Source organism: Sturnira hondurensis, unplaced genomic scaffold (genome assembly GCF_014824575.4).
Source record: "Sturnira hondurensis isolate 20B ecotype Veracruz unplaced genomic scaffold, ASM1482457v3 Scaffold0023495, whole genome shotgun sequence".
Taxonomy (NCBI): Eukaryota; Metazoa; Chordata; class Mammalia; order Chiroptera; family Phyllostomidae; genus Sturnira; species Sturnira hondurensis.
The window spans coordinates 169,789-197,291 of NW_028096126.1; the positions used below are offsets into that span (position 1 = coordinate 169,789).

At 35.2% G+C, this 27,503-nt stretch overlaps 1 protein-coding gene across 6 annotated transcripts in view; it reads right to left on the reverse strand.

The window, feature by feature from the left end:
- KDM6A (lysine demethylase 6A) overlaps window positions 1-27,503 on the reverse strand; it is a 176,115-nt gene that overhangs the window by 62,684 nt on the left and 85,928 nt on the right. For all 6 annotated transcript variants that reach the window (XM_037037817.1, XM_037037820.1, XM_037037818.1 and 3 more), the window contains exons 6-8: window positions 22,527-22,647; window positions 12,851-12,905; window positions 8,570-8,604 (exon numbers count right to left, since the gene is read on the reverse strand). In XM_037037817.1, coding sequence (XP_036893712.1) covers window positions 8,570-8,604; window positions 12,851-12,905; window positions 22,527-22,647 — 211 coding nt within the window. The remainder of the gene's footprint in view (window positions 1-8,569; window positions 8,605-12,850; window positions 12,906-22,526; window positions 22,648-27,503) is intronic.

A 27,503-nucleotide genomic window follows, 5' to 3' on the forward strand; every position in this document is an offset into this window, starting at 1 on the left:
GAGAGTGAATACCAAATCCTATAGTTAAACTCTACCCAAATCTGTGGTTGACCACTGTACTATGCATGAATATAACAGATGTTTCCTGGCTGATGTGGCTCAGTGGATTGATTGCTAGCCTGTGAACCAAAGGATCGCCGGTTCGATTCCCAGTCTCGGGCATATGCCTGGGTTGTGGGCCAGGTCCCAGGTACAGGGGGTGAGAGAGGCAACCATACATTGATGTTTCTCTCCTTTTCTTTCTCCCTTCCTTCCCCTCTCTAAAAAATAAATAAATACATAAAATCTTTAAAAACAATACAACAGATGTTCAACAGCCTAAAAAAATTTAAAGAGAACAGATGGCCAACAGACATATAAAAAGATGCTCAATGTCACTAATCATCAGATAAATGCAAATTTAAACCAGAACAAGATACTACCTCACACCTGTCAGAATGGCTATCATTAACAAATAATGAGCTTTTACAAGGATGTGGAGAAAAGAGAACACTCTTGAACTGTTGGTAAGAACACACAGATTGGTGCAGGCACTATGGAAAACAACATGGAGGGTCCTCAAAAAATTAAAAATGGCCCTGGCTGGCATAGCTCAGTGGACTGAGCGCGGGCCTGTGAACCACACGATTGCGGTTCAATTCCCAGTCAGGGCACATGCCTGGGTTGCAGGCCAGTTCCCAGCAGGGGACTCATGAGAGGCAACCATACATTGATACTTCTCTCCTTCCCTTCCCCTCTAAAAGATAAATAAATAAAATCTTTAAAAAAATTAAAAATGAAACTGTCTTATGACTCACTGGTTCCATTTCTAGGTATATATCTAAAGGAACCCAAAACACTAATTCAAAAAAATATGTACATTGTATGTTCATGGCATCATTATTTACAATGGACAAGGTACAAGAGCAACCCAAATGCCCATCAACAGATGAATGGCTAAAACAAGTGGTACATATATACAATGAAATATCATTTTATAATGATTTTATCATTTTATAATCTTTCTAACTTTAATAAAAGTCAATTTTGCTAATCTGTATTTCTCTGGAAAGTAGTCCATTTCATTTAAGTTTCAAATTCATTTGCACAGAGTTCTGCTAAGTAGTCTCCTATGATAGTTTTTACTACTTCTATTGCCAAGGTCATAGTATTTTGAGTATCTCTGCTTTATATCATTTAACCCCTTGACCAAGATAGCTTGGGTTTTATTTTGTTAATTTCTTTTCAGAATACTAAGGTTGTGACCTATCAGGCATACTGTTTTTCTCTTCTTTTCACGTCATTAATCACTTTTAAAAAAACTTTCTTCCTTCCTCACCATATTGTTAGTTTTCTTTACATTGCTTTTTGTTTTGTGAACACATTTCCTTACATTGAATCATCTTTGAATTCATGAAATAAACCCTATAAAATCACGACATACTGTATTCTTTAAGTATCAACTGGAATTTATTTATCTTTCTTTAGAAATTTTGGGTATAATGTGCATAAATGAAACCAGTTTATAATGTTTTGGTAATAAACTATTGCTGGGTAGTTAGAAGACAATGTTAAAAATAAAACTAACAGTTCCTTAGCAGGGATAAATGGTAATGGGAAAAATATAATAAAAAACGAACTATTGAAAACTATTAATTCTTATACAGTATTATTCATAATATTACTTGTAACTGTCCCTCAAGGGAGAATAGTTAGTTACAGTAAATCTATTCAAAGAGATATAATATAGCTCTACTTGTAGGGATACGCAATCATTTCCAAAATACAAAAATATGTTTTAAAAATTTGAGGAAGGTCAAGACAACATATATAATTGGCTATTTCTTCAATAAAATAAAGAAAAACAAATATATATGCAAACACACATATGGATCTGACTGTCTCGGGAAGAATATGGAAAACAATGGTAACACCAGTGGCTTTCAGGAGTAGGTACCTAGGGAAAAGAAAGGAGGAGGATACTTCACTATGTATTCTTTCAGGCTCTTTAATTTTGGATTACCCAAAAATAAGAAACATTTTGGTTCTGGTGAAGACGGTGGTATAGGTAAATGCAGTACTCAAATCCTCCCACAACCACATCAAAATCACAACTAAATTACAAAACCACCACCATTGAGAACTACCTAAAATCTAACTGAACCACTAAGTCCCATAACTAAGGATATAAAGAAGCTACATCAAGAAAGAACCAGTAGGCAGGCACCATATCTGTGTCTCAGTCAACATGGCCAACACAGTTTGACACACCTGGGTGATTCCCTGACACCCTGCCCTACCCAACTTGGGGCCCCAGTCCAAGCCATTTCCAGTGTTTTTTCCATAAAAATGGCCTGCCTTGGCTCATGCCTCAGACTTTCCTAAAACCTACCAAACCAGAAGTATCTGGCCTCAGCATGCTGCAGACCTCTCGCTAAGTGGTTTCAGGCCCGGCACAAGCAGCAGCCAGCCTTGGGTCAGAGTGTGGCCTCTCTTGGGTATCTCCAAGACCAGCACAAGTAGCAGTCAACTGCAGATGGCTTTGTAGTTCATGCCAGGTAGCCCTGGGCAGGGGATAGATGGCAGATGACCATGGCCTGAACCTCCTGGAAGATCAAAGAGCCAGCACACCCAGCTTCAGACCACACTAAAGCACCACCCCACCTGCTCCACAAGGAGCACACTCAAGGGGAGGACTCAGCAGGTACCAGAACCCTGCTGAAGTCTCCTCTGTGGGGTGGGCCCCTGAAGAGTTGATCCTCCACAATGGTTGCAGCCAGTCCTTACAGATAATCAGCCTGGGGATAAATCGCTCCAACTGACACATCGATAGGAATCAAGGCCTAAATACAATAGGAGGGTATACACAGCCCACACGGACCGGGTGGGGGAGGGTGGGGACACAGTGTCCAGCTGTGGTGAAAGAAGAGACTGTTCCACTGGACCCTATAAGACACCTACTACATTAGAGGCCACTCTACCAAGCCCAGGAGATATAGTAGCTCTACCTAATACATAGAAACAAACACATGGAGGTTGCCAAAATGAGGAGATAAAGAAACGTGGCCCAAATGAAAGAACAGATCAAAACTCCAGAAAAACAGCTAAAGGAAATGGAGACAAGCACTCTACTAGATGCACAGTTCAAAACACTGGTTATAAGGATGCTCAATGAACTTAGGGGAAGAGTAGATCAATTTGGTGAAAAATTCAGCAAAGAAGAAATAGAAAACAGAACTAGAAAATATAAAAAAGAACCACTCAGAAATGAAGAATATATTAACTGAAATAAGAATACATTACAGAATCAACAGTGGAGTAAATGAAGCAGAAGATCAAACCATAGACTTGGAATACAAGAAAGTAGGAAACACCCACTTAGAACAGGAAAAAGAAAAAAAATCAGAAAAAATAAGGATAGTGTAAGAAACCTCTTGGACAACTTCAAACATACCAACATTTGCATTACAGGGGTGCATGGAGAAGAGACAGAGAGAAAGCAAGAAAATGAAAATCTATATGAAAAAATAATGGAAAACTTCCCTAACCCGATGAAGGAAACAGACATACAAATCCAGAAGTGCAGCGTCCCAAAGAACACCAACCCGAAGAAGCACACACCAAGACACATTATCATTAAAATGTAAAAGGTTAAAGACAAAGAAGAATCTTAAAAGCAGCAAGAGAAAAGCAGTTAATTACCTACAAGGGAGTTCTCTTAAAACTTCCGGCTGATTTTATAGGAGACCGTTCTGCATGGTGTGGGCCCAGCTCCCACTTGGAGATGCACAGGACCCACGCCCACGGATAGGTTCTCCCATGGGGAATCATGCCTGCAATGTACGTAGGCCACTTTGAGACTTGCTTTTGCTAAAACTCCCTCACCCTGAATTGAGGCAGAAAACATTTACTGGGTATCTTTAAAGTAACTTCCTAAAGTCTGTGCTAAACCTCCCTAGTCTGGAGTATAACCAGTTCAACCACTTTTCCCTTTGCATTTGCAAATGTCCTTCTTCTATGACGTGATTAGCGGCATCATCTCCTTTGTTTTCTGTAAAAGGTAACCACCTAAAGCAAACCTGTGCATAGTAAATGAGGAGCATCATGTAATGTGCCCAGAAAAGAAATAAAGGCTGTCCAGGCAAGAGCCGTGACTTTTTCTCCCCTTGAGAGAAAAGCCACACTGTCCCTTTTCTTCCACAGGACTCAGTAGTCTGTGTGGATTTCTCACCCACAATTGTGTCTCACCCACAACGTGGCAGACTCCACGAGCCAGGGTCTGCATCATGATTTCACAACAGAAACTGCAGTCCAAAAGGAAATGGCAAGAAATATTCAAAGTGATGAAAAGCAAGAACCTAAATGAGATTACTCTACTCAGCAAAGCTATCATTCATAATCAAAGGACAAATAAAGAGCTTCCAGACAAGAAAAGCTACAGGAGTTCATCACTATCAAAGCAGTATTACATGAAATGATAAAGGGTATTCTTTGAGAAAAAGGAAAGCAACAAAAAAACTGAATAATAAAATGGCAATGCATATCTATGAACTGAATCTAAATAAATAAATAAACAAACAGATAAACGAACAAGCACAACAGAAACTGACACAGATAGAGAACATTTCAACAGTTACCAGATGGCAGGAGGGTACAGGGATGGGTGAAAAAAGTGGAAAGACTAAGAAGTACAAATTGGTACTTACAGATCCATCACTGGGATGTAAAATACAGCACAGGGAATACCATCAACAATATTCTATTTATGGTGTCAGATGGATACTAGATTTATTAGGGTGATCACTTAATAAATTATATAATGTGTAGTAACTAAATATTGTACACCTGAAACTAATATTGTATATCTCAACTGCAGTAGAAAAATAAAAAAATTATCTTAAGTAAAAAAAAGTAATGTTTTAAGAAAAAATAAATAATGTTTTCGGTTATCCTGTATCTTTAATCATTAAAGGTTAGTAAGAACTTAGATAGTGAACTGCTCGAGTTATTTCATTAAAATCAAGAAAAAGCCCTGGGTGGTATGGCTCAGTGGATTGAGCATTGGCTTGTGCATCAAAATGTAACTGGTTTGATTCCTAGTCAGGGCATATGCCTGGGTTTCAGGCAGGTCCCCAGATGGGTGTGTGAGAGGCAACCTACTGATTTATCTCTCACATGTTTCTCTCTCTCAAGAAGTAAATAAATAAAATCTTTTTTAAAATCAAGAAAAAAAACCCCAAGGTTCTGGACATCTCCATTAATAATATGGGAAAGGTAATCTAAATAATTGATATAAATGTCCAACAATATTTCATAATGTATTTACTTGGAGATATGACATTATACAGAAAAACAAAAGTATCTTTATTTAGAGCTGGTACATAATGATGTACACAGAAACCTACAACAATCCAATTTTCAGAACCTACTAAGAATGGGTGGGGGTGAGATAATATCCCATTAAAACTACCCAACCTAAATAGAACTACCATATAATCCAGCAATCCTACTTCTGGGTATATTTCCAAAGGAAACAAAACTATTATCTCAAAGAGATATCTATACTCCCATATTCACTGCAGCATTATTCACAGTACCCAATGTGTGGAAAAAACCTAGATGTCTGTAAAAAAGATAGATCAAGATGTGTGATACATAAATTCAATGGAAAAGTACTTCAGCCTTAGCCCTGGCTGGTGTAGCTCAGTGGATTGAGCGTGGGCCTGCGAACCAGACAATCGAGGTTCGATTCCCAGTCAGGGCACATGCCTGGGTTGTAGGCCAGTTCCCGGCAGGGGCCAGTTCCCAGCAGGGGATGCACGAGAAGCAACCATACATTGATGTTTCTCTTCCTCTCTCCTTCCCTTCCCCTCTAAAGATAAATAAATAAAATATTTTTTTTAAAAAAAAGAAGAAAAGTACTTCAGCCTTAAGAAAGAAGGAAATTCTGTCATGTACAACAACACAGATGAACCTGGAGGGCATTTAGCTAAGTGAAATAAGCCAGACAAAGACAAATTACTGCATGGTGTCACTTATATATACAGTCTATAAAGGGGGTGGTGGGCAGGTGAACATACAAAGAGCAGAAAAGTAACTGCCAAGAGAAGATAGGGGCAACAAAGATAAAAAGGTATAATCTCTCAAGTTATAAGACGAATAAGATATGACAGTTTGATTAACATAATGACTATAGCTGGTAACACTGTATTGTGTAACTGAAATTTGCTAAGAGAATATAACTTAAATGTCCACAGCCAAAAAGGCACAGCGAGTTAAATGTGAGGTGATGGATATGTTAATTATATCAATGAAGGGGAGGGAATTCTTTCACAATATATATGTATATAACACCATCATGTTGTACACTTTGAGTATCTTAAAATTTTATATCAATTACACCTCAATTAAGCTGAAAGTAAGATAACCAAAACTTAAATGTATGATTCAATTTAACAAAAAAATTTTAAGCCCTACATCTCCATCTCTACAAAAGGTTTTCTTCTTGTCTTTTCAAAACAGGGGTAGACAAAAGTACATTTACAGTTCTTCGTATGGAAAAAGACATGCAGGTTATGTTTACTACAATAGCTTTATTAACCTTCAAAGAATGTCACAATGCAACTATAAACCTACCTTTGATGACCTTTGTATTATAAACTCAATACCACAAAGCTGTTATATACTTGCCAACACCTCTTTATTAGAATGACCCAGCGCGCGCGCGCGCACACACACACACACACCCAGCTGATTCTATCACTGGCTTCTCTCCATTCAGGACCCAGTCCACACAGTTCCTACTTAAAGAGACCTTCCTTAACTATTCTAGTTTAAAAAAGTATTCCATCGCCTTTCAGTTTTAATTATGGTCTTACAGTTTCACACTGTGAAGCCAAAGTGAGACTAGGGCCTAGGCATTTTTGAAATACTGTATTCTGTTTTCTATAATATACTGATTAGCAGAAAGACTTATTCCTATACAAAGAGATTTCCCTTAAACTATCTGGCTACCTAGCAGTAGCCACTAAACACATATGACTTTACTTAAATTTACTTTGTAAAACTCCATATTCATAAAATAAGGTCTGTTGGTATGAATCAGCTGAACTATAAAAGGAACTTTCTAGAAAAATGTAGGTAGGCCATTGCTTCTCTTCATTTTTACCTGAAAATGAACATCCTTGTTATAAGCATCAAGTAAGAGATTTTTCAATCCTTTGATATGCTTGAAGTGTCATCTAATAATTATATACTTTGCTTAGAATAAATTTTGTTCTGTTTTGTTTAATCTTAGTGGGCAATAAAATGTATCAATCAATGAGGGGAGGGCCCTGTCCCCATATTACCTTCACAAGATTAAAAATTACCAACAGACGACTTCTCATCAGTAACAATGAAAGCCAAAGATAATGAAATGTAAATGTCAAAGTGGTTAAATAGAATTCCACCTCTAGCAACAACACTCATTACAAATAAAGGTGAGAAAACTTCTGCTACAACTAGTGACAGACCAGTAATCTAAGAACTAAAAAAGCTAGAGAAAAAAATCAGAATTCATCCTTTTGAAGGTAGCAGAGAGCAGCTGAGGTAATGGGAAGAAAAGGAGCTAAGACTCAAGGAAAAGAACTTTGGAGAGGAAGCTGACTTCTGTATCTGCTTTCACACTGGGGTCTTTGCTGATTCAGCAAAAATCAACAGTTGGCAGGAGGCTGGGATTAGCACTGAGAGAAATAGACTCCAATCCACAACATATGTGTAATTTTCACATGTAACTCCTCAAGGTAGATAGAGTAGCAGGATATCCAACTAGAGTAGTAGGGTATCCAAACATGAGTGTCCATCAATTTTGATTCAGTGAATGTGTGTGTGTGTTTTGCGCTGGTGTCCAGGAATCTGGTGTTAATTTTTTAAAGCACCATACGGTGGTTCTGAAACAAAATAGACCTTACAAATTATATACTAATATATCTATTTTTCTCTGAAAAGCTGTTATAGAACATATCTTTTGATTAAGCTATGATTAGCTAATATTTAGTCTCATACCAATTTATATGCCTGATTTTCCATACCACTGACTACAGTAAATGTCTGTGTTATACCTTTCATTGTACCACTAAGTGAAATCTGCCATACACAAAAACAATGCTCTACGATTTAACTGAAAAGTATTTTAAACAGCACAAAAGTAGTGATAATGACATCAGAAAGGTGACTCTAATGGTGACACATAGAAGGGATATTTCAATCTTAAGAAAAACTGAAACTAAAAGCAATGTATTATAACAACCATCTATAAACATTTTGAAAAGAAAACTAGGCATTTCCTTAGAATAAGAGAAATCATCTTAATTTTAGCCATTTAAGTCTGAAAACATTTAAGTTTAGACACAAATCACATTAAATAAAATTTCTTTGTACAGAACAAGTACTCTGTAATAACTGCTTCAATAAGCAAAATCTTGACCACATTTACTAAGTTTAAAGTGTATGTAAGAGATAATATCCAGAACTCCATTAAATTATCTGGTTAACTTAAAATGATAAAGGTGATCACTTTTGTTTTAAGTAAGGTAAGTTAAACACTTACCTGGGTTTCATATAAGTGGGCAATGTGAAATTGAACTGCAAAGATGATGAAAAATAGAAATCAATCAATATACAAGTGTTTGGGGTAAATAAGCAAGAATATAAAATGTAAAACAAGCGCAGTCTACACTACACAGATTTAAGTAATAATGGACTTAAGAAAGAATAATCTTTCTTTTTAATAAAATATAATATACAAACAAATATATACAAACATGATAAAAAGCTGTATGTATTCATTATGGGTTATCAAATTTTGTCAATGTAATTATTAAAATGAAAATCTGAATAATTAAAATTATTCTTTCCTTAAAAAGAAAGAATAACCTTTCTTTTTAATAAAATAGAATATACAAACAAATATATACAAACATGATAAAAAGCTGTATGTATTCATTATTGGTTACCAAATTTTGTCAATGTAATTATTAAAATTAAAATCTGTAGCAAGTGAGCATATTTCTTTTTAAAATTTTTCAATTATAGTTTATATTCAATATTATTTTGTATTAATTTCAGTGAGTATAAGTATTACAAGTTTAAAGTAGCCACATTAAGCAAACAGGGAAAACTTTTTAATCTATGTTTCAAAACATGGTATTTAAAAACTGAGTTCTAGGTGGAAAATATAAAGTCGCTATTTGTAAAAAACACATTAAAATAGAAAAAACCTCTAATTTTTTTCTTATACCATATCTCATATCTACACATTTTATAAAGAAGTCACAGACCAGGATGACACTGGTAATAACACAGAGGAAATTAGTTGTTACATTTCTCTAACAGTTATTCAGAATTATTTTTAACTACTTTTTAAAAAAAGTCAAACCACTTGGAAAGCAAAAATAATAAAGAGACCCAAGATTAACAAATATGTCTTGAAAAGCAGATAAAAACATGTCAGGTTTATTTTCAACTCTTCCTGATACTACATCACCAGAATATGATGATTCCATGAAAGCAACAATGAACCAGTAATCAAAACTGAATTCTAGCTACTTAAGGACTGATTTTCATTCTTTAATGTTCTATCCGAATTTCATAGCTGGATTTCAAGGAGCCTGAGAGCCTTTCAAAATTATATGCAAAATATTTATGTGGATCTTTACAAGCAAGGTCCACAGCTATCATCAGTTTTGTATTGGAGAGTGTACCATGAGCTGATTCCCGCAACTTTTAAGATTCACCTAGAAGGCTTGAGAAAAATAAGAGATCCCCAAGGTTACGATGCAGTGAGCCTGGGGCAAGGCCTGGAAAGCTGCCTTTTAATTCAGTTCTGCCAATACCTATTCCCTTACCCACCCACCACCTGGAAACAGCTGATCTAAAAAAAACCCCAAAACAAAAAAAAACATGAACATCAAAACAAACAAAATATATAATGAACTTTAAAAACAATACCACTTTTGGATCAAAAGTACCAAATAACACCATAAATAGCATTAAATATCACATGTTAACTAATCAAAATGAGGCAAAATAAAAACAGAAGATAAAAATCAGTTTTGTGAAAGCACATAATAATAAAAGTTCTACAATGTAAACATCCCTTTCACCTACACCTGTTGAAGGCTTTCTTATTCCTCATGTGCCTTTTTGAGCACAGTTCTCCTTGTGTTCCAGTCCACACCTCACCTCACTATATCAATGGAGGGAGACTAGGTTACAGGTTAAGGGAATGATGAAGAAATAAAATATCTATGCCCATTTCCCACAATCTTCTTTCTCCTCTAATAAAGTATTGTAAAAAGAAGGAAAAGATCAGTAGCCAGTGGGCACCCTACTACCATCCCAAACTTCTATCACTCTCACTCCTATGCCTTATATCAAGGGCTTCCGTATCCCATGAGTTACTAAATCCAATGTCATCTTTTGTAATGTTAAACCAGCATATATTTAAATTCTTAAGTCTTCTTCAAAGTGGAACATAACCATACACCTATGAAAAACCTCCACTTGGCAAGTCTCAATTAGTGGTAGAATTTTTAACAAATATTGCCATAAAAGGTTCTGAGATTAAGCTTTATTCAGAAATTAACATATTATTTTTAGAATTAAGAGAATTTTTTAAAATCTCAAGGAAACAATTTTATCCCAAGGGGCAATCATATAATGAAAACCCTTACATCATCATGACTATACTTTTCAAAATACTAACTGTAATGAATGCCTCTTAAGCATTTCTAGAAGCCAGTGTATCTGCTTACTTTTTTAACTGCATAAATGAATTGTGCCATAAAACACAAATCTCTCATATGAACTTTTTTAAAAGCTCACTGTACTTTCTATTATCTTCTGATCTTTGTAGTATCACAAGGTAACATAAAGGCAGAATAGTCAAGGTCTGTGGCATACACAACAGATGATGACATAAAAATTTCTAAGACATGTAAGCATTACAAAGACAAAGAGCCTGGTGTTGAAACAGTAATAATGTCTGGCTCAGGCAGACAGTCCATATTGCTCTGTAAGCCATCAGTCACTATCAAATAAACTACCCAAATCAACTTAACTATAATGGCTTAATATCTCCAAATAAAGCTCATGCCCTTCCATTAGAGTGACCAACCTTTTAGCACTCAAAGTCCTGAACCCAGGGGAAAACCCCAGACCTGGGCAAAATAGGACATTAGTCACCCTCCCTCCTATTTTTCCTTTTCAATAACTAATAGACAGAGAGGCATAGTAAACTTGAAGATGTTAGTTTGGACCATCCTCTTCAAATTGTACAGGAAAGTGTTCTGTCCTGTGGTAGTCACTTTACATAGGTGTTTTTCAATCAGGAGTAGCAAGCTACAAGTAAGTTTTAGCCTCAACAGAATAGAGTAAAATTAAGATTTACCAATATATTTAGTCTCACATTTATGAAACAACCCTCAGAAGTTATTTAAAATGACGAGTAGTTATGACACTTGGCTTTAAGGCACTAGATATTTAAAAAATGAAAATCAGCTGTTTTCTTATTCCCATAAATTAAATGATTTATATAACCTGAATATATTTATAAATTAATTTCTGAGTTAAGTTCTTTTTCTAATTTAACCTCATCTTAGAAACTGAAATATTGCTGCATTTTTTTTTACTTTTGCATCATTGTATCTGCAAATACACTCATCAGTACAAAATCCTGACTTCAATTTAAAGAAAACGGAAATCATTCACGTTTTCTCAAGAAATTGTCTCTGGAGAAGTATGAGATCATTTAGATAATTTAATCCTTCTTAGGCATTTTTAACACTAATACTACTTTTCTCTTAATATCTTTCCATATGATTAAAAATGAAGTCACAGAGAAATACTGATTTTCTTAAACCTAGAATCCTTTGATTCATCTTAAATTTTCATTAACAATGGTTCATTTTCAACTGGTTGAAAGAAGAAGGAATTAGTCAAGGAACATATGTGTATGGCCCATGGACACAGACAACAGTGTGGGCATTGAGGGGGTGGGGTAGAGAACTGAGTAGAGGAGGACAAAAGGGGAATAACTGAAGTAACTGTAATAGTATAAACAATAAAGTGCTTTTAATAAAAGAATGAATCATTTTAATATACTCTAATTAAAATGTGTCTTTTTTTAAATAAGAAAGTTTTCAAGGAAGCCATCTTGAACCCAATGAATATTCTTAAAATATTTATTGGCTACTTTAAAGTATACTACATAAACATGGTAACACATACTTATTGATAAACACATAATAATCAACCTGATCTGCTTTTGGAAGGAAACCTACACAGCAACAGAAAATAACTGTTTAAAGAAAACCACTGTATCAGAACATGCTTCACACATACATTCTTTTTGAATTGAAAAATGTCACCTCAAATTTTATGACATATAAAAATATAATAAAAAGGCCAAGTATGTTTTCATAATTACCAATAATTTTAATACTACACAGCAGGATCACTGAGTTACCACATATGAATCTTTGTAAACTCATTTTTCCTAAAAGACTGGCAAACCCCATTTCTAATTCCCCCAAGTCATCTACAATATAATTAATATACAAATAATCAATCTCGCTCACTGGTGCAGGTAATTTTAATTCAACAACTCAGTTCACTGGTGTATCTACTTTGGATACAGGCTGTTCACAATAACTCATCTGACATGTTCCATTTGTACAAGTAGCCATGACAACCAATAGAGTTAGATTCAATAATTCTACAAGAAAAAACTGCACAGGATTTATCACTATCATTACTACTACTACTACTACTACTATTTGACATGAAGTGATTTGAACATATATAGAAAACTATGGCTATTAATACTTACTTTCAGCATTGGACAAAGTGCAGGGATTACAGTCAACCAAAGCTAACTGAAAATGCTGTAAGGAAAGAGTAAGAAAATTAATGCACTAAATTCAGTTTATATGACTATGTCTGAAAATACTTTCCAGGTATGTATGGTCTAACATGATAAACCTATACTATGCAAATAAAACATAGTAGACAACCAAGTGGAATTATGTTGACCATTTCCCGCTAGTAACAGCCAGGTTTCTGAGAATGAAGACTATGGGAAAGAATGAACTTTATCAAGTTACCCTGTGCATATTTTTGTTTACATGAAAAAAGCTTCAGATGTTTAACTCGTCAAATAAATAAAATGTATTAGTTACAAACAATTTAAACAGAACACATCATTTTTAAAACTAAAAGTTTGATGGCATTAATGTCAGAACACCATTGTTTATCTCAAAATGAGACATGAACTTTAGAAACAAAAAAATTACTATGAGAATTATCATAAAAGTTAAAACTATCTGCTCTTACTGATATTTCAATAATCACTATATTTAGTACCTTTTAAAACTTTTTTAAAAAACTATCTGGACTACTACATATAAAGAATGCACAAGCTACAAATATCCTGTGTTCAAGTTCATTTATGAAATATAATTATCCTTTTAGAATGTGCTATTATATATTTATATATATATATAGGCAATTTTAGTCCATTAATAGTTATACCATATGACATTAGCTTGCCCCCCTCCAATGTTAAATTTAATATACAACATATTTTTAAGAAAGCAAATCAATCAAAAACACTGGGTGACATCTAGTTTGTCAACATTAAACCTGGTATGTATGTAAACTAAGAGAAGACAAGTATTAGAGTTGGTATAGTCTTCAAGAAAAAAAAGTACATCTCTTTCAACTTTTCTAAAAAGCTACCGTATTTTCCAGATTATAAGACATACCCCCCTCCATTTGGGAGGAATAATGCTTGTTAATGCTGCTGTTAAATTCTGTTTACATTTACATTGGTGAAATATTATGTTATTTATGTTATTAATATTATACCACACTTTTTGCTTCAAAATTTTTTCTTATTTTCCTCTAAAAGCTAGGTGTGTCTTATGGTCCAAAAATATGGTACTTCCACAAATGTATATTCAAATTTTAGCATTTAAAGTAACCAACAGCCAAAATACAAATCACTTTTTAAAAGCTGACCACAATAAGTTCATTCCTATCAACAATAAAAATATCTAAAGAGTTATATTTTATTTAATCCTCACCCGACGATATTTTCATTGATTTGTATAGAAAGAGAAATGGGGGTGGGAGGGACATCAATTGGTTGCCTCCATAGGAGGCAACAAGTTTTCAGTACTGTATTTCAACACAGAATCAACAAAACTGCACTTGATCAACTGGAACCCTCGATTAACAAAAATAAACAAATGTCAGCTACCCAGTGTTACAAAGAACGAAATATTAGAGGGGTATATGCCCTGGCTGGTGTAGCTCAGGGGATTGAGCGCAAGCCTGTGAATCAAAGGGTCACTGGTTTGATTCCCAGTCAGGGCACATGCCTGGGTTGCAGGCCAGATCTCCCCGTGGGGGGCACATGAGAGGCAACCACACATTGATGTTTCTCTCTCTTTCTCCTCTCCTTCCCTCTCTCTAGAAATAAATAAATATCTTAAAAATATATGTAAGGGATATAAATTTTGAACGGGCAAACTACAAACAAAATGACTATGAGTCTTAAATACAGAATATTTAATCCATTCAACAAATGAATTTATCAAGAGCCTATAATGCTCTGGGGACAATGCAGATACTAGGGATACAATGTTCAACAACAAAAAAACCCTAAAATATTATTGCCATGTTCAACAGAATGAAACAAAACAAAACCCAACATCTCAACACCTTGAGAAGTGCTTTTATTTTTTCCCTGGGCCTATTAAGCACATTGTATGCCCTCAAACATCCCTTCAGTGCACTAACATGGCAACAGAAAATAAGACTGTTTTAAAAAGTGAGTACCACAAAACAAAGCATGCTTTATAACTGCTTTCCTCTAGACAAAAAGAGCAGCACAGTAGCCAAACATTTACATTGCAATATATTTCTAAATCTAATCTATCCTGGTAGCGCAAATTAATATTTATATAAGACAGAACTCTCCTAAATCAACCTTCAAAGGATATACACTGACCTGCAAAGAAACGGCCTTTAAGATGGCAGTATTTTAGTTTTATTATTACATTGAAATCCCACAAAGAGCATAAAGAAATGCATAATTCAAATTATCTAGCCTACATTTCACCTATCAATACTTAAGGTCATTCAATGAAACCTGACAGAAACAGTTCTGGACCATGTTTTATATACCGCATTTTGCCATGTATAATGTGTACATTTTGTCCAATTTTTTTGAGTGCAAAATAAGGATGTGCATTGTATATGGGTAGTACTAATTCTATATAAACATTTATGCATATGCATGTTATATAAAATTTCTTACAGCATAATATGTTAAAAAATAAATACTAAAATGCCTTTATAATATAAAAACAAGTGTCTAAATATAAATCAACAAATAACTGAATTTAAAAATTAAAACATTTTTTTCCTGAAAGTTGGGGCCAAAAATGTGGGTGTGCATTATGCATGGAAAAATACAGTAATTTTTAATCAATCTTGAAAGTAACAATGAAGTTGCTGAAGCACCATCTGAAACCCACAATATCATGAAATACTAAACATTTCCAAACAGCAACAATATAGAAACATTACTGGGCAAGGGTACATATTTAAAAGCATGCATGGAGACTGAAAGAACTTACAGGATAATTACTAAGTTTAAAAAACTAAATAAGTACAAAAAACCCCCCACGTAAATAAAAATACCAATACACCGTTCAGTAAACTAAAGGGAGATGAGGAACTAGGGATGACATGATCTCATAGTTGTTTTTGTTTTTTAAGATTTTATTTATTTATTTTTAGAAGGGAAGGGAGAAAGAGAAGGACAGAAACAATGACGTGTGAGAAACACTGATGGAAACACTGATAGGTTGCCTCCACCATGCCCTGCCCCCACCCCAGCCAGGGACCTGGCCTGCAACCCAAGCATGTGCCCTTACTGGCAATTGAACTGGCGACCCCTCAGTTTGTGGAACGATGCTCAATCCACTGAGCCACACTAATCATGGCTGACCTCACAGTTTCACCTCTAGCATATAAACCAGATGCAAAAATAGATGTACTTATTAACATGTAAACCAGCAGAAATGACATGATAATCAGCCCCCAAGCCTAAAAATGCCATGGCAAAATATCCAGTATCCATCCCTGCAACTATGAGAAGCAGCTACAATGTCCAGGGTGGGTAAAAATAGGTTTACAGTTTTGAGTATAGAAACAGTTTATTCTCGAATTACTATGTATTAATTATTGTTTTATTTTCCATACTGACAAATGTGAATGTACTTTTGCCTCACCCTCTATATCAAGAGTGTCAAACTCATTTTCACATTTTCACCACATCAGTCTCGCAGTTGCCTCCAAAGGGCTGAATGTAATTTTAGGACTGTATAAATGTAACTACTCCTTAACTAGGGGCAAGGAACTCAGCACTGCACTGGGTAGAAACAAGGTGCCAGGCCAGATTTGGCCCGTGAGCCTTGTGTTTGCCATCTGTGCTCTATATGCAACTCATACCGAAATATTGTAGGACTGAAACTGATTGCCGTCGTGTGAAACAGGTATTATACAGTAGACACTTTTGCCGTTCAGACTATATACAAACCTCAAGGCAGAAAGCATTCTACAGAAAATTAATTTCCAAGTCAAGAGGATTTGCCTAAGACATCTTTTTTAAATGCTGCAGTGATTTTCTTTTTATAGAGGACTTCCGGTCCAATTTAACACAGGGTTCGATTCATTACAATTTCTAGCCCTGGCTGGTGTAGCTCAGTGGATTGAGCGAGGGCCTGAGAACCACACATTACAATTTCTGTTGACATCTTTATTACCAAAGTCGCCTTTTGTTTTAAAAGATTTTGACTTGTTCAATATTTCAAAATAACTATAGTATTTTGTTTTATATAGACTGAGGAACCTGATTTCTAGCTGGAGGTAGGATATCTGTATTCATGTAATTAACACACAAAACTAGAATTTCAAGACTTTATTTCCCTTCAAATTGTTTTACTTCTGACTGTATACTGATTATCTCATGACTCTCTTCAATTGCAGAACCCTTCAACTGTATTCCCAATCCTACAGACAAGCAATGAGATAACTTTTTCTAATCGACAAAAAGTATGCATCAATGTATAAATTAATCTGAAGCAATGTTTAGATTCCAGATCTAATCTTGCATGTTCTGATTCTGTGGGTTGAGGGTGACACCCTGTGAACCACAAAAAAGCTTCTATGAATTACTCTAATGCAGAGTCAGGGTTAAATGCCATTGTCTTAAAAATTTTTAAGTCAGCCCTGGCTGGTATAGCTCAATGGATTGAGCACAGGCCTGGGAACTACACGATTGCGGTTCAATTCCCAGTCAGGGAACATGCCTGGGTTGCAGGCCAGTTCCCAGCAGGAGACAAATGAGAGGCAACCACACAGTGATAGTTCTCTCCTTATTTCCTTCCCTTCCCCTCTAAAGATAAATAAATAAAATCAATAAAAAAAGTTTTTAAATCAAGCCCTGGCTGGTGTAGCTCAGTGGATTGAGCGCGGGCCTGCGAACCAGAGGATCGCAGTTCGATTCCCAGTCAGGGCACATGTCTGGGTTGCAGGCCGGTTCCTTGCAGGCTAACTACCAGCAGGGGACGCACAAAAGGCAACCATACATTGATGTTTCTCTTCCTCTCTCCTTTCCCTCCAAAGATAAATAAATAAATCTTTTAAAAAAAAGTTTTTAAATCATGTGCTTGCCCCCCCCCCAAAAAAACCTTACTTCAGAATATATAGATATGGTGTGTATAGGTGATACTTCTGTCTATATTTAATTACAGCAGACATAGCCTCTTATGAATAAAAGGTTGGCAATCACCTTTTACTCTACAAGCCAGGCATTCTGCTATGGCTATACATCTACAACTAAACACAAGGTCCACTGAAATTGGTGTTGTAACAGAAGTTTAAAAGACAATTTCATAATGGAATCCCAAAGACATAGATGAGAGAAGAAAGAAAAGAGGTACTTCAGGCTGAGGAGACAACTTGTTATTTTTACAAACTCCCGGTAAAACAGGGTTTATGGACCATTTAAGTGAGACAAGGGAAGGTGTGTCAGGTACTCTTTTCAAGTCAAAGGCAAATTCTTTCTTTTTCATTGTTACAGACTGGCACAATTCTAAAAGTATGATTTAAAACCAACAAAGTTCATGCTTAAAACTAATATTCTATGATAAATGGGTGAGACTAGGGAAATGTCTTAGGATATAATGGTACTTAACTTTAAAGATTCCATATCTGAAAATAAGACACAGAACTGAAACTGGTAAATGATGGTAGGGCTCGTGAGAAACATTATATAGCCAAGCTCATCTGACTGGGGTTCCCTCAAAGCCCTCAAACTGGGGTCTTCCAATTATCTTTGTAAAGCAAGGTTGTTAAAATAGTTTTGAGGAGTGACTCAATCGCACACCAATGAATAATAGCTAATGCATCCTGGCAATCTTGTCAAAAAAGAGGCTCTTTTTTTGAAGTTTATCAATCTGGTCTCTCTAAAAATTTCTGTAACACAAAAGTAAGACAAAAAGATACTATTAATAGAGATGTTAATATGTTTTATTTCTAGCCTTTCTTTTCGGCTCCAGACTTCTATCTGTCTGTAATAACTCAATATACTCCCAAATGACCCATCTCCATTCAGAGCCTCTTCACCTCCCAACCCCAAAACCTGTTGCTAATTTATCTACTACACTAGTTAATAGGAAAGTGATTCAAGCCAATGAATGTGAAATATCTTCCCATAATAAATCAGTTAATTACTTCCTCAAGATTCCTAGGATATATTACCGTTCATTCATCCATCAAGAACCCATTTATTCTACTGATCTTGTTCATCTTTTTTTCCTGTATCTGTGTCCTACCTACTCTCCCAACTCCTGCCTTCTACCGTTATTTTGCATTTAGTAGCTTCACATGAAGCACATTTTAAGTCTGCCAGGACATGAAAATTAGAGGTATCATATAAAACTATTTGTCAAAATTAGTGTACTTTTATTGAAGTAATAATAGCACACTGCCTCAAACACATAATGAATGTAAGCAATTAACATTAATATCATTAAAAAGTAATGAAATAATTCTGAATTAGTTATATGGTGTTAAATAGGCAACCAAAAAAAAAAAAAAAAAGCAACCAAACCCACTTGGGGAAGTATTACTTGAAACAGAGAAGAAAGCCAACAAATATCATGTAGAAATGTCACCCTGTAATGGACTCTGATTCATATAATGTTAACCTGGTTAATAAATTAAGAATTGGTACTCCACTAGTCACTAAACATGTGAAATCTTTACTGGCCAATTTAATGGAAAAATAGCACCATATAATTAAGTAAGCTGGACATTAACTTCACATTTCTGAGGATAGGACAAGTGACAAAAATACAAGTATTAAAATCTAGGATGAAAAAATGGATTTCACAAACACTATATCTATACAAGACCCAAGTGAGAGGAATTTGTGGGGTAAGTACAGTTATTCCAGTTCTACAGATAAAAAGAGGATCAAAAGAATTAGGCATCTTGCCCACGGTCACACAATTAGCTTACATGGCAGGGTCGAATTTGAAAACCCAATTTGCTTGCTCTGAAAGTACCAAAACAGAATGAATCTGTTTTAGAGATACATTTCTGGAAAAAAGTAATTACCAGAGATCGAAATAAAACCGGAGGCCCTGGAATGCATTTCATGTGTGGGTGAAAAGGAAAAAATCTATTCTGAAAATAAACTGTATTTTATTTAAATATTTTAGTATCCAAAACATACTGTATATGCAATATCCCTCTTCAGGCATAGGGAAACAAAATGAATTGGAGAAGACCTAACCTGTAACACATAGATTGTTCACAGTCCCTACACCAAAATACTCTTTTTACCCACCATTTCACTCCATAGGATTAAAGCATAGGAACAATGTATTTAGGGAATTGAGTGCCCTGCTCAAACACTGGGCAAAAGTGGTCTAAGAGTAACCACAACTTTAATAGGAATCAATTGAGAATGGCCATGTGGTTTATTTCTGGCCAATGAGACACAAAGTGACATATTCTTGAAGAGATCAAAGGAAATAAGGATCTTTCTCTTCTATGAAAATTATTACCAGATATTTATTGAGCACTTATTATACACCAGAATTATACTAAGCACCTATGCCACTACTCTACAGTATCTTTTTACATAAAATATGGAAAAGGAATAATCTCACTTTCATTGAACCTGGAATACAGCCTTAAGAATAAAATAAGCCAATATACAACACAGAAGAAAATCATAAAACCTTGTATCAGTTCAATCAACCAATCCTGAAAGTTGCACTTCACACAGGAGCTACTTTTTTCATTGATATTTTAATTAGCTTAAGTTGCAGTTTCTGGGTTGCAGTCAAAGCTTCTAATTAATGACAATGCTTTGTGCTAGAAAGAGTTTTACATAGTGGGAAAGTCATCAAAAGATCCACATGTATTCACATGAAGCCACCTAAGGGGAGAGGGGCGTATCATTCCTTCTGATTCCTACCTTCATTTACACTAAATGCTAAGCACTTACAATAATATATGGAAACACCACCTTCTCCTTAAATAAAATGTTGATACCTAAAATTCTTCTGAAAATAGACAAGGACTACTGCACAGAGAAGCCTTTAAAAAGCCAATGACAAGATAACATAAAAATCAAACTAAACCTCATTATGGGGCAGAGAAGTTTCCAAGACTCCTAAAATTCTTTTCTATATTCATAAAAATGAAGTAAACAAAAATGATATCAAGTAGTTAAAAAAAATTTTTTAAGTCCAAAACAAGATGCACGGAAGTTGATTTTGCTAAAATCATTGTAACTTGAACGTGTGGTTAGTCTTTAACTATTTCTGAAGAAATAATAGTTGTATATAGGAAGGTTTCTGTTGAGTATGAGCAGGAACATTGTCCAACACTGTTTTCCCTGATTAAAAGGAATTTTAAATAATGCCACCTTCATGGAAACAGATGTTTGCATCCACAGAATTATTTAAAATACCACTGTAATGATATTCAGAGAGAGATTTACATTACACAAATTGGGACATATCTGATTACTTTTTTTGACTCAAATATATTTCCTAGGCAACATTTACCAAACACTTATTCAATGCATAATAGGTGTGTTGTGTGGTAAAATGCTCAAGTAAGTTTGTTTTGTACTACAAAACATTTCAAGAGTCTCTATTAGCTAATATACACTGTGAATGTCTAAGAGGAGGATAAATTATGCAAGGTGGCATATTTGAACTTATTTTATTTCCCATTTCTAATCTAGGCACATCTCATAGTACAGTCTCAGAAATGACACTCTTATCTTGAGGAACACTGGTAAACTTCCAGACATCCCTTACTGTTCACACTACTTACATCTACCCTTGGGCCTAATTCCTCAAATTGCATTTACCTTTGACAACTGTGTGATCTAAATAGTTCATAACCCACTTGTTTTAGTGTTTTTGGTTGCCTCTTTACTTCTTTTTCTTACAATCAGCATTGTTCTTTATAAACTCATAAAAGATAGAAACTGTACCTGCATAATTGTCTATTTTAAAATTCTAGTGCAATTAGGCACTGTTAAATATAGTTTAAATTCAAAAAACCCTTCAGTCGTTCCTTATTAGTGAATTCAAATTACAACCTACTGTAAAATCATTATCATTCTTTATCTCCCTATCTTCAGAATCAAGATAGTCTGTACCAGAGCCATTTAGAACACAACAAACATTAGTCATAAATTCACCAAAACTTAAGCTTTTCCCTAGAACTTTGAATCATTTCTAAAAGCAATGCTCTTGTCATGCAAAGAAGCACTATATTCGTGAAAATCCCAGTGAGACCTAAAGTGATGGCAGACAACACAAGAAGCTCAATAGAAGATAAAAATGAGAAATATCAAATTTCCATAGAAAGTGAAATACTTATCTTTTCCCAACTATGTTAATACTCATCCACCAGCAGCACAAACGACTTTCAGAGAACACTTTTAAAGCTAATCTAGATATTACAGATGTGCCCTACTGATAAAAGGGTAAAGATTTCTAGTGAGACCAATACAAATAAATGGTCAATGATTCTGATCTCTGTAGTGGCCAATCACTTATAGTGAAGTGCTTCAAATGTCCGAACTGAGTTCAAACCTTCACCTTTTCCTGATGGCAGACCTCAATTAAATCTTTAACAAGAAAAAGTTTAACGTTGTAATTCGTTACCTATGTCTTAGCACAATGACTACTTTGTATCCTGAAAGTCAACCTAATGTATTTTCCACTTCATAACTGATAAACATTCTTCCCCGTAAATTTTCAAATTTTCTTTTGAAGTGCCAATATACATTCCAACATTTCTCATGCTCTAATATTTAACAACTCCCACCCAACCCCCCCTTCAAAAAAACCCACAGAAATGAAACATTGTGTCTTGGGAAAAACCCAACAACCTACCTTTAAACTAGACTCATAGTCTGTGTTCACTTTGAACATAAGCCCAAGTCGTAAATGAATTTCCTTGGCTCGACAAAAGCTGGGATCAATATAAAGCACCTCCTGAAATGCTTTAATTGCCCTGAAAGAATACAGACATAAGATATCTTAACTTTTTAACACTTGCATAAATTTTTGCTCAGTGGCACAGTAAATCTTACACTTTACACCACAGTTTATAAAGGAAATACAGTTATATATGTAGGTTCATTTTCTTTTCTAAACTTTTTACCCATTTTTAACTCCTGTGTGCTTCATTTTTTCCCCATCCAGAGAGAAGGGGGGAAATTGTGCACGAGTGCACTAGGGATTGGGTACATGGAGAAAACTACTTACTAAATTGGATCATTTTACCACATTTCATATCTCACTGAACTGCATGCAGCCAAAACATGATCTCTACAGTACAGACTAAACTAAAACACCAAAGCATACAAATTCAGCTGACCTGAGCATTCTGACGAAATTTTAGAACATAAGAAATAGCTATGCAAAACTATAAAATTACTTTTGTGATACAAAGTATGTAAAAGTTTATAGCTTTGAAATATTAAAAAATTTTCTACAGAAAAGGTACATATTGCTATGCATGAGTATCATTGGCATCTTTTTCTTAAAATCTAAAAATATGTAGTTTTTTTATATCAACAAAATTATTTCTATAGATTTTTCAGCTTAAAAAAATTTGCATTTAATAACTGCCATTGCTAACAATTTAAAAACAGAAATGATAGAAAGCTAAAAACCTCAATACCACTACCTATGAAAAACACTCATGCGCTAAATATATTTTAAAACAATGGGTTTTTTTTTAGCAAGATTTCAAGAAGCCATTTTTAAAAGTCTCCTTTGACTAAACATCCCTAGCACAGTCTCAGGACATTTGGAAAGAAACAAAGTAAAACTCCTTTTTAAAAAAATGTAAAATATTTTATTTATTTATTTTCAGAGAGAGGGCAAGGGAAGGAGAAAGAGAGGGTGAGAAATATCAATGTGTGTTTGCCTCTCACATGCACCCCCTTCCTGGGCACATGGCCCACAACCCAGGCATGTGCCCTGACCGAGAATCAAATCGGCGACCTTTTGGTTCACAGGCCCACCCTCAATCCACTGAACTACACCAGCCAGGGCCAAAATAAAACCCTTAAGTTTTCTCAGGCTACTAAAGGTGAGTCCAGAAATTTCCCTCAAGTATATCTGAAGGAATAAATGAATTCCATAAATTTTCATACTTATCGGTATGAAGGGAGAATATTCCAGCTCTGAATCAGGAATAAGATATACACACAACAGATATGTATTTCTATACATATATATTAGAAAATTTAGAGATTCCTTTTAAGTATCACAAATAGATTTGATGAAGTAATGAAGAGACAGGCAAGATTTTTTAAAGGTGGATATAGAAGAAGAAGACAGGCCAAACAGTAGATGGCACGAACTAGGTTACACAGGTAACAGAATGCTCAAAATGTTTTCAGGGAAATGTTCATACAGTGTAACTGACATAAAGGATATATTTAGGGGAACAGTAAAGCTAGAAGTATCATTTGAAGTTGGACCAGAGAGGACCTTAAATGTGGGGTTAAATTAGAAATATAGCCTTGGCTGGTGTAGCTCAGTGGATTGAGCATGGGCCTGGGAACCAAAAGATCTCGGTTCGATTCCCTGTCAGGGCACATGCCTGGGTTGCAGGCCAGATTCCAGCAGGGGACAGTTCCCAGCAGCGGATGCACCAGAAGCAACCATAGATTAATATTTCTTTTCTTCTCTCCTTCCCTTCTAAAAATAATTTTTTAAAAAAATTAAAAAAATATATACAAACTCACATTAGCATATGCTAATGTATTACTACCTCCTGGCTCTTTTGCCCTCTTTAGCCAGTCTTCATTTCATCACTCCGGACAGTAAGATACTTTTTCCCATTCTCCTACTGTGAAATTTATGGTTTTATCCATTATTTCCAACTTTTACTCTAAGCCCTTACATTTTCTCTGGCAATCTATTTCACTGGTAAGCATAACCTTGCCAAAACTGCCTTAGTTACCTACTAGTTTTTTCAAAACAAAAGTATACATAATAAAGTCAACACATGTTAAAATAAACTGTTTTATTTTAATGGAATTATGCTGATATTAAACTTTTGATCTAAGAGCATTAACCTGTATTATGATAGCTCAAAAATATATATTAAATATGAAGTTTTTTGCCAGACTCCATGCTAGACTGGAGCCTCAGGACCAATGGTATCACGACTCCATTAGGTTCATGTTTACACCCAAACAAGCAGCTGCACAGGACAGCACAAATTCCTATACCCCTAAGAATACTTTGACTGGTACAGTGCTAGGGAAATGAATCCTAAAGAAACTTTACTTGTAACATGTTAACATTTATTTTTTAAAAACTCACTTTCCACCTCATTCTCCTAATCATTTTCAATGTCAACACAATAATCACTACTGATCTTACCAGGCCTATCAATTAGATTTGGGAGCTTTAATTTCCAAATGCCTATGCCTCTAGCACAAAATTATGTATCTCTTAGATATGCCACTATAAAACTGTTCTTATACTGATCAATGAGAATGCAAAAAGTTACAAGCTAGAGATAGGACTAATAAGAATTTTCAGGGGGGATATATTTAACACTGTGCCTACAAATTGGAGTAATTTATTGTTGCATGTTATTTCAATTCCTCTCATTGAAGGATACAGGTTTCTTACTTCATATAAAGGCAAGGAGCAGCTCAGTTCAAGGTACACCTAGCAACTAAGCCCTTCATAAACAAAAACAAGTAAATGCATGGGCATGAATTGGGTGTGCACTCATGCATTTGTAAAGGAACGGTTTTATAGAAACTGGTTCTAGCTCTCTGATACATGTATTTTAGTGTGTTTTTGTATCTTCCTTCCTCCTTCTGCAAGTCTTTTATAAAAAGTTTTGTCCCAGAAAACTGAATAATCATGCTAAATCAAACGAGAATACACTAGCTGCTCAAGTACTTTCTTACATGGGGTCCTCTAAGAAGAGGTTGTGACTAAAAGTAGAAAAACTGAGCTACAACCCAACCAACAAAACCAACTACAAAAGAAAAACTGGTGGGGTGGGAGTATAAGACAGAAAACTGTACTTGAACAATAATTTAAAAAATCTAAAAAAAAGAAAAAAGAAAACTGGGCAGCATAATGTGGCAAGAAATAAGACAAACAGGTTACCAGATAAAACTATATTTAATAACGTTGCTCCTAATAACATATTAAGTCACAGTCACTAACCCCAACACAACACACATTGATTGGACATACTACTATCAAATACTTAATATCTAATCAATGCCAGCAGACACTATTATTGAATATCAAATTTTATTTAAATTATAAATGTACCAGAAATACAACATTCTGACACATCCAAGGCAATTTCTTAGAGGTGACAACACACAAAAAAGCATATCACACTCTTTTCTAGAAACATTTTTCCAACAAATCCCAAAGAATTTGGTGTGAAATTTAAAAAAAGAAAAATGCATGATCCCAGCAATTAATAGCTGCTACCTATAAATAAAACACAAATATACTTTTAACCTAAGGAAGTTCCTATCACTTAAGGCTGTACTCTAAACTCTGACCAAGTACCCACTCCATGCCTTCTAATTTTGTGACTTTTTGGGAAATACTAAGATAAATTAAAGCAAAAGTTGGAGCACAAAGTTTGTGAAAGAACATTTGACCAGCAAGACAGAAAACACAAAGCCAAAATATTTCAGGCAGGGCGTGAGAGATTTTAAGAAGCAGCTAAAGCTGAAACTCAAGACATGAAAAATGATGGTGACCAGGACAGGATTGATAGACTAGAGGGCACTTGTTAATTCTGACATTGCATTATCCTCATATCATTCAGTTTCATTTTTTTGATCAACTGAAGGATACAGAAATTATATGTAGGTAAGTAATCAAAATATAATTTTCTATGGCTACAAGCCCCCTAAAAGTTGACACAGTCATGTACTTATTAAAGCAACCCAATTTCGAACTGGTAATGGCTTCACCTCACTCTGATTTTACGTTCTTATTTTCAATCTACAGGGAGCACACAATATCACACAGGTAGGTGAAAACTGGCTGGTGTGGTGCATACATGCCCATTCCTAATCTGTAGAGTTCCTTGTCCTGGGTTTCACCTAAATTATTTCTGGCACTCTGGCTGGTGTGGCTCAGTGCACTGAGTGCCGGCCTACAAACCAAAGGGTCACTGGCTCGATTCCCAATCTAGGGCACGTGCCTGGGTTGCCCACCAGGTCCCCATTAGGGGGCATGTGAGAGGCAGCCACACATTGGTATTTCTTTCCATCTCTTTCTCCCTCCCGTCTCCTCTCTAAAAATAAATACATAAAATCTTTTCAAAAAACAAAACACTTTCTTAAAAAATTTATTTCTGGCTCCCAATAAAAAGATGTGTGTGTGTATACACACACACAAACCAATGTGCCCAAGAGAACCACAAATACGTATTAAAAAAAATAACCACCTGTCAATCTTCAAACCTGGGGATAGGGTATTACAGAAAAATTATTAGATTGGGGAATCTGAGCATAAGCTGGCTTCTGCCACTAATTAAACAGCTACAAAATACTGAGTCAGTCTCAGTGTCTCTCTCTCTCTCTCACACACACACCCCCCACCTTGCTTTCTTCACCTCCAAAATAAAGAGGAAAAACTAAGTTATCTCTAAGACCAAGGGCAAAGAGGGAAGAAAAAGCATATAGGAAAAGTCATCCATGTATAAAGTTTCATCTCCAGGGAAGTCATACTGAATCACTGCCAATGCATATTTAAAAGCTCTATAATACACAGGGTGTCCAAAAAGTATATGAGGGTTGTAACTTTTGGTCAAAACCTTCCTTTGGACTCTCACAGTACTCACTCATCTTAAAA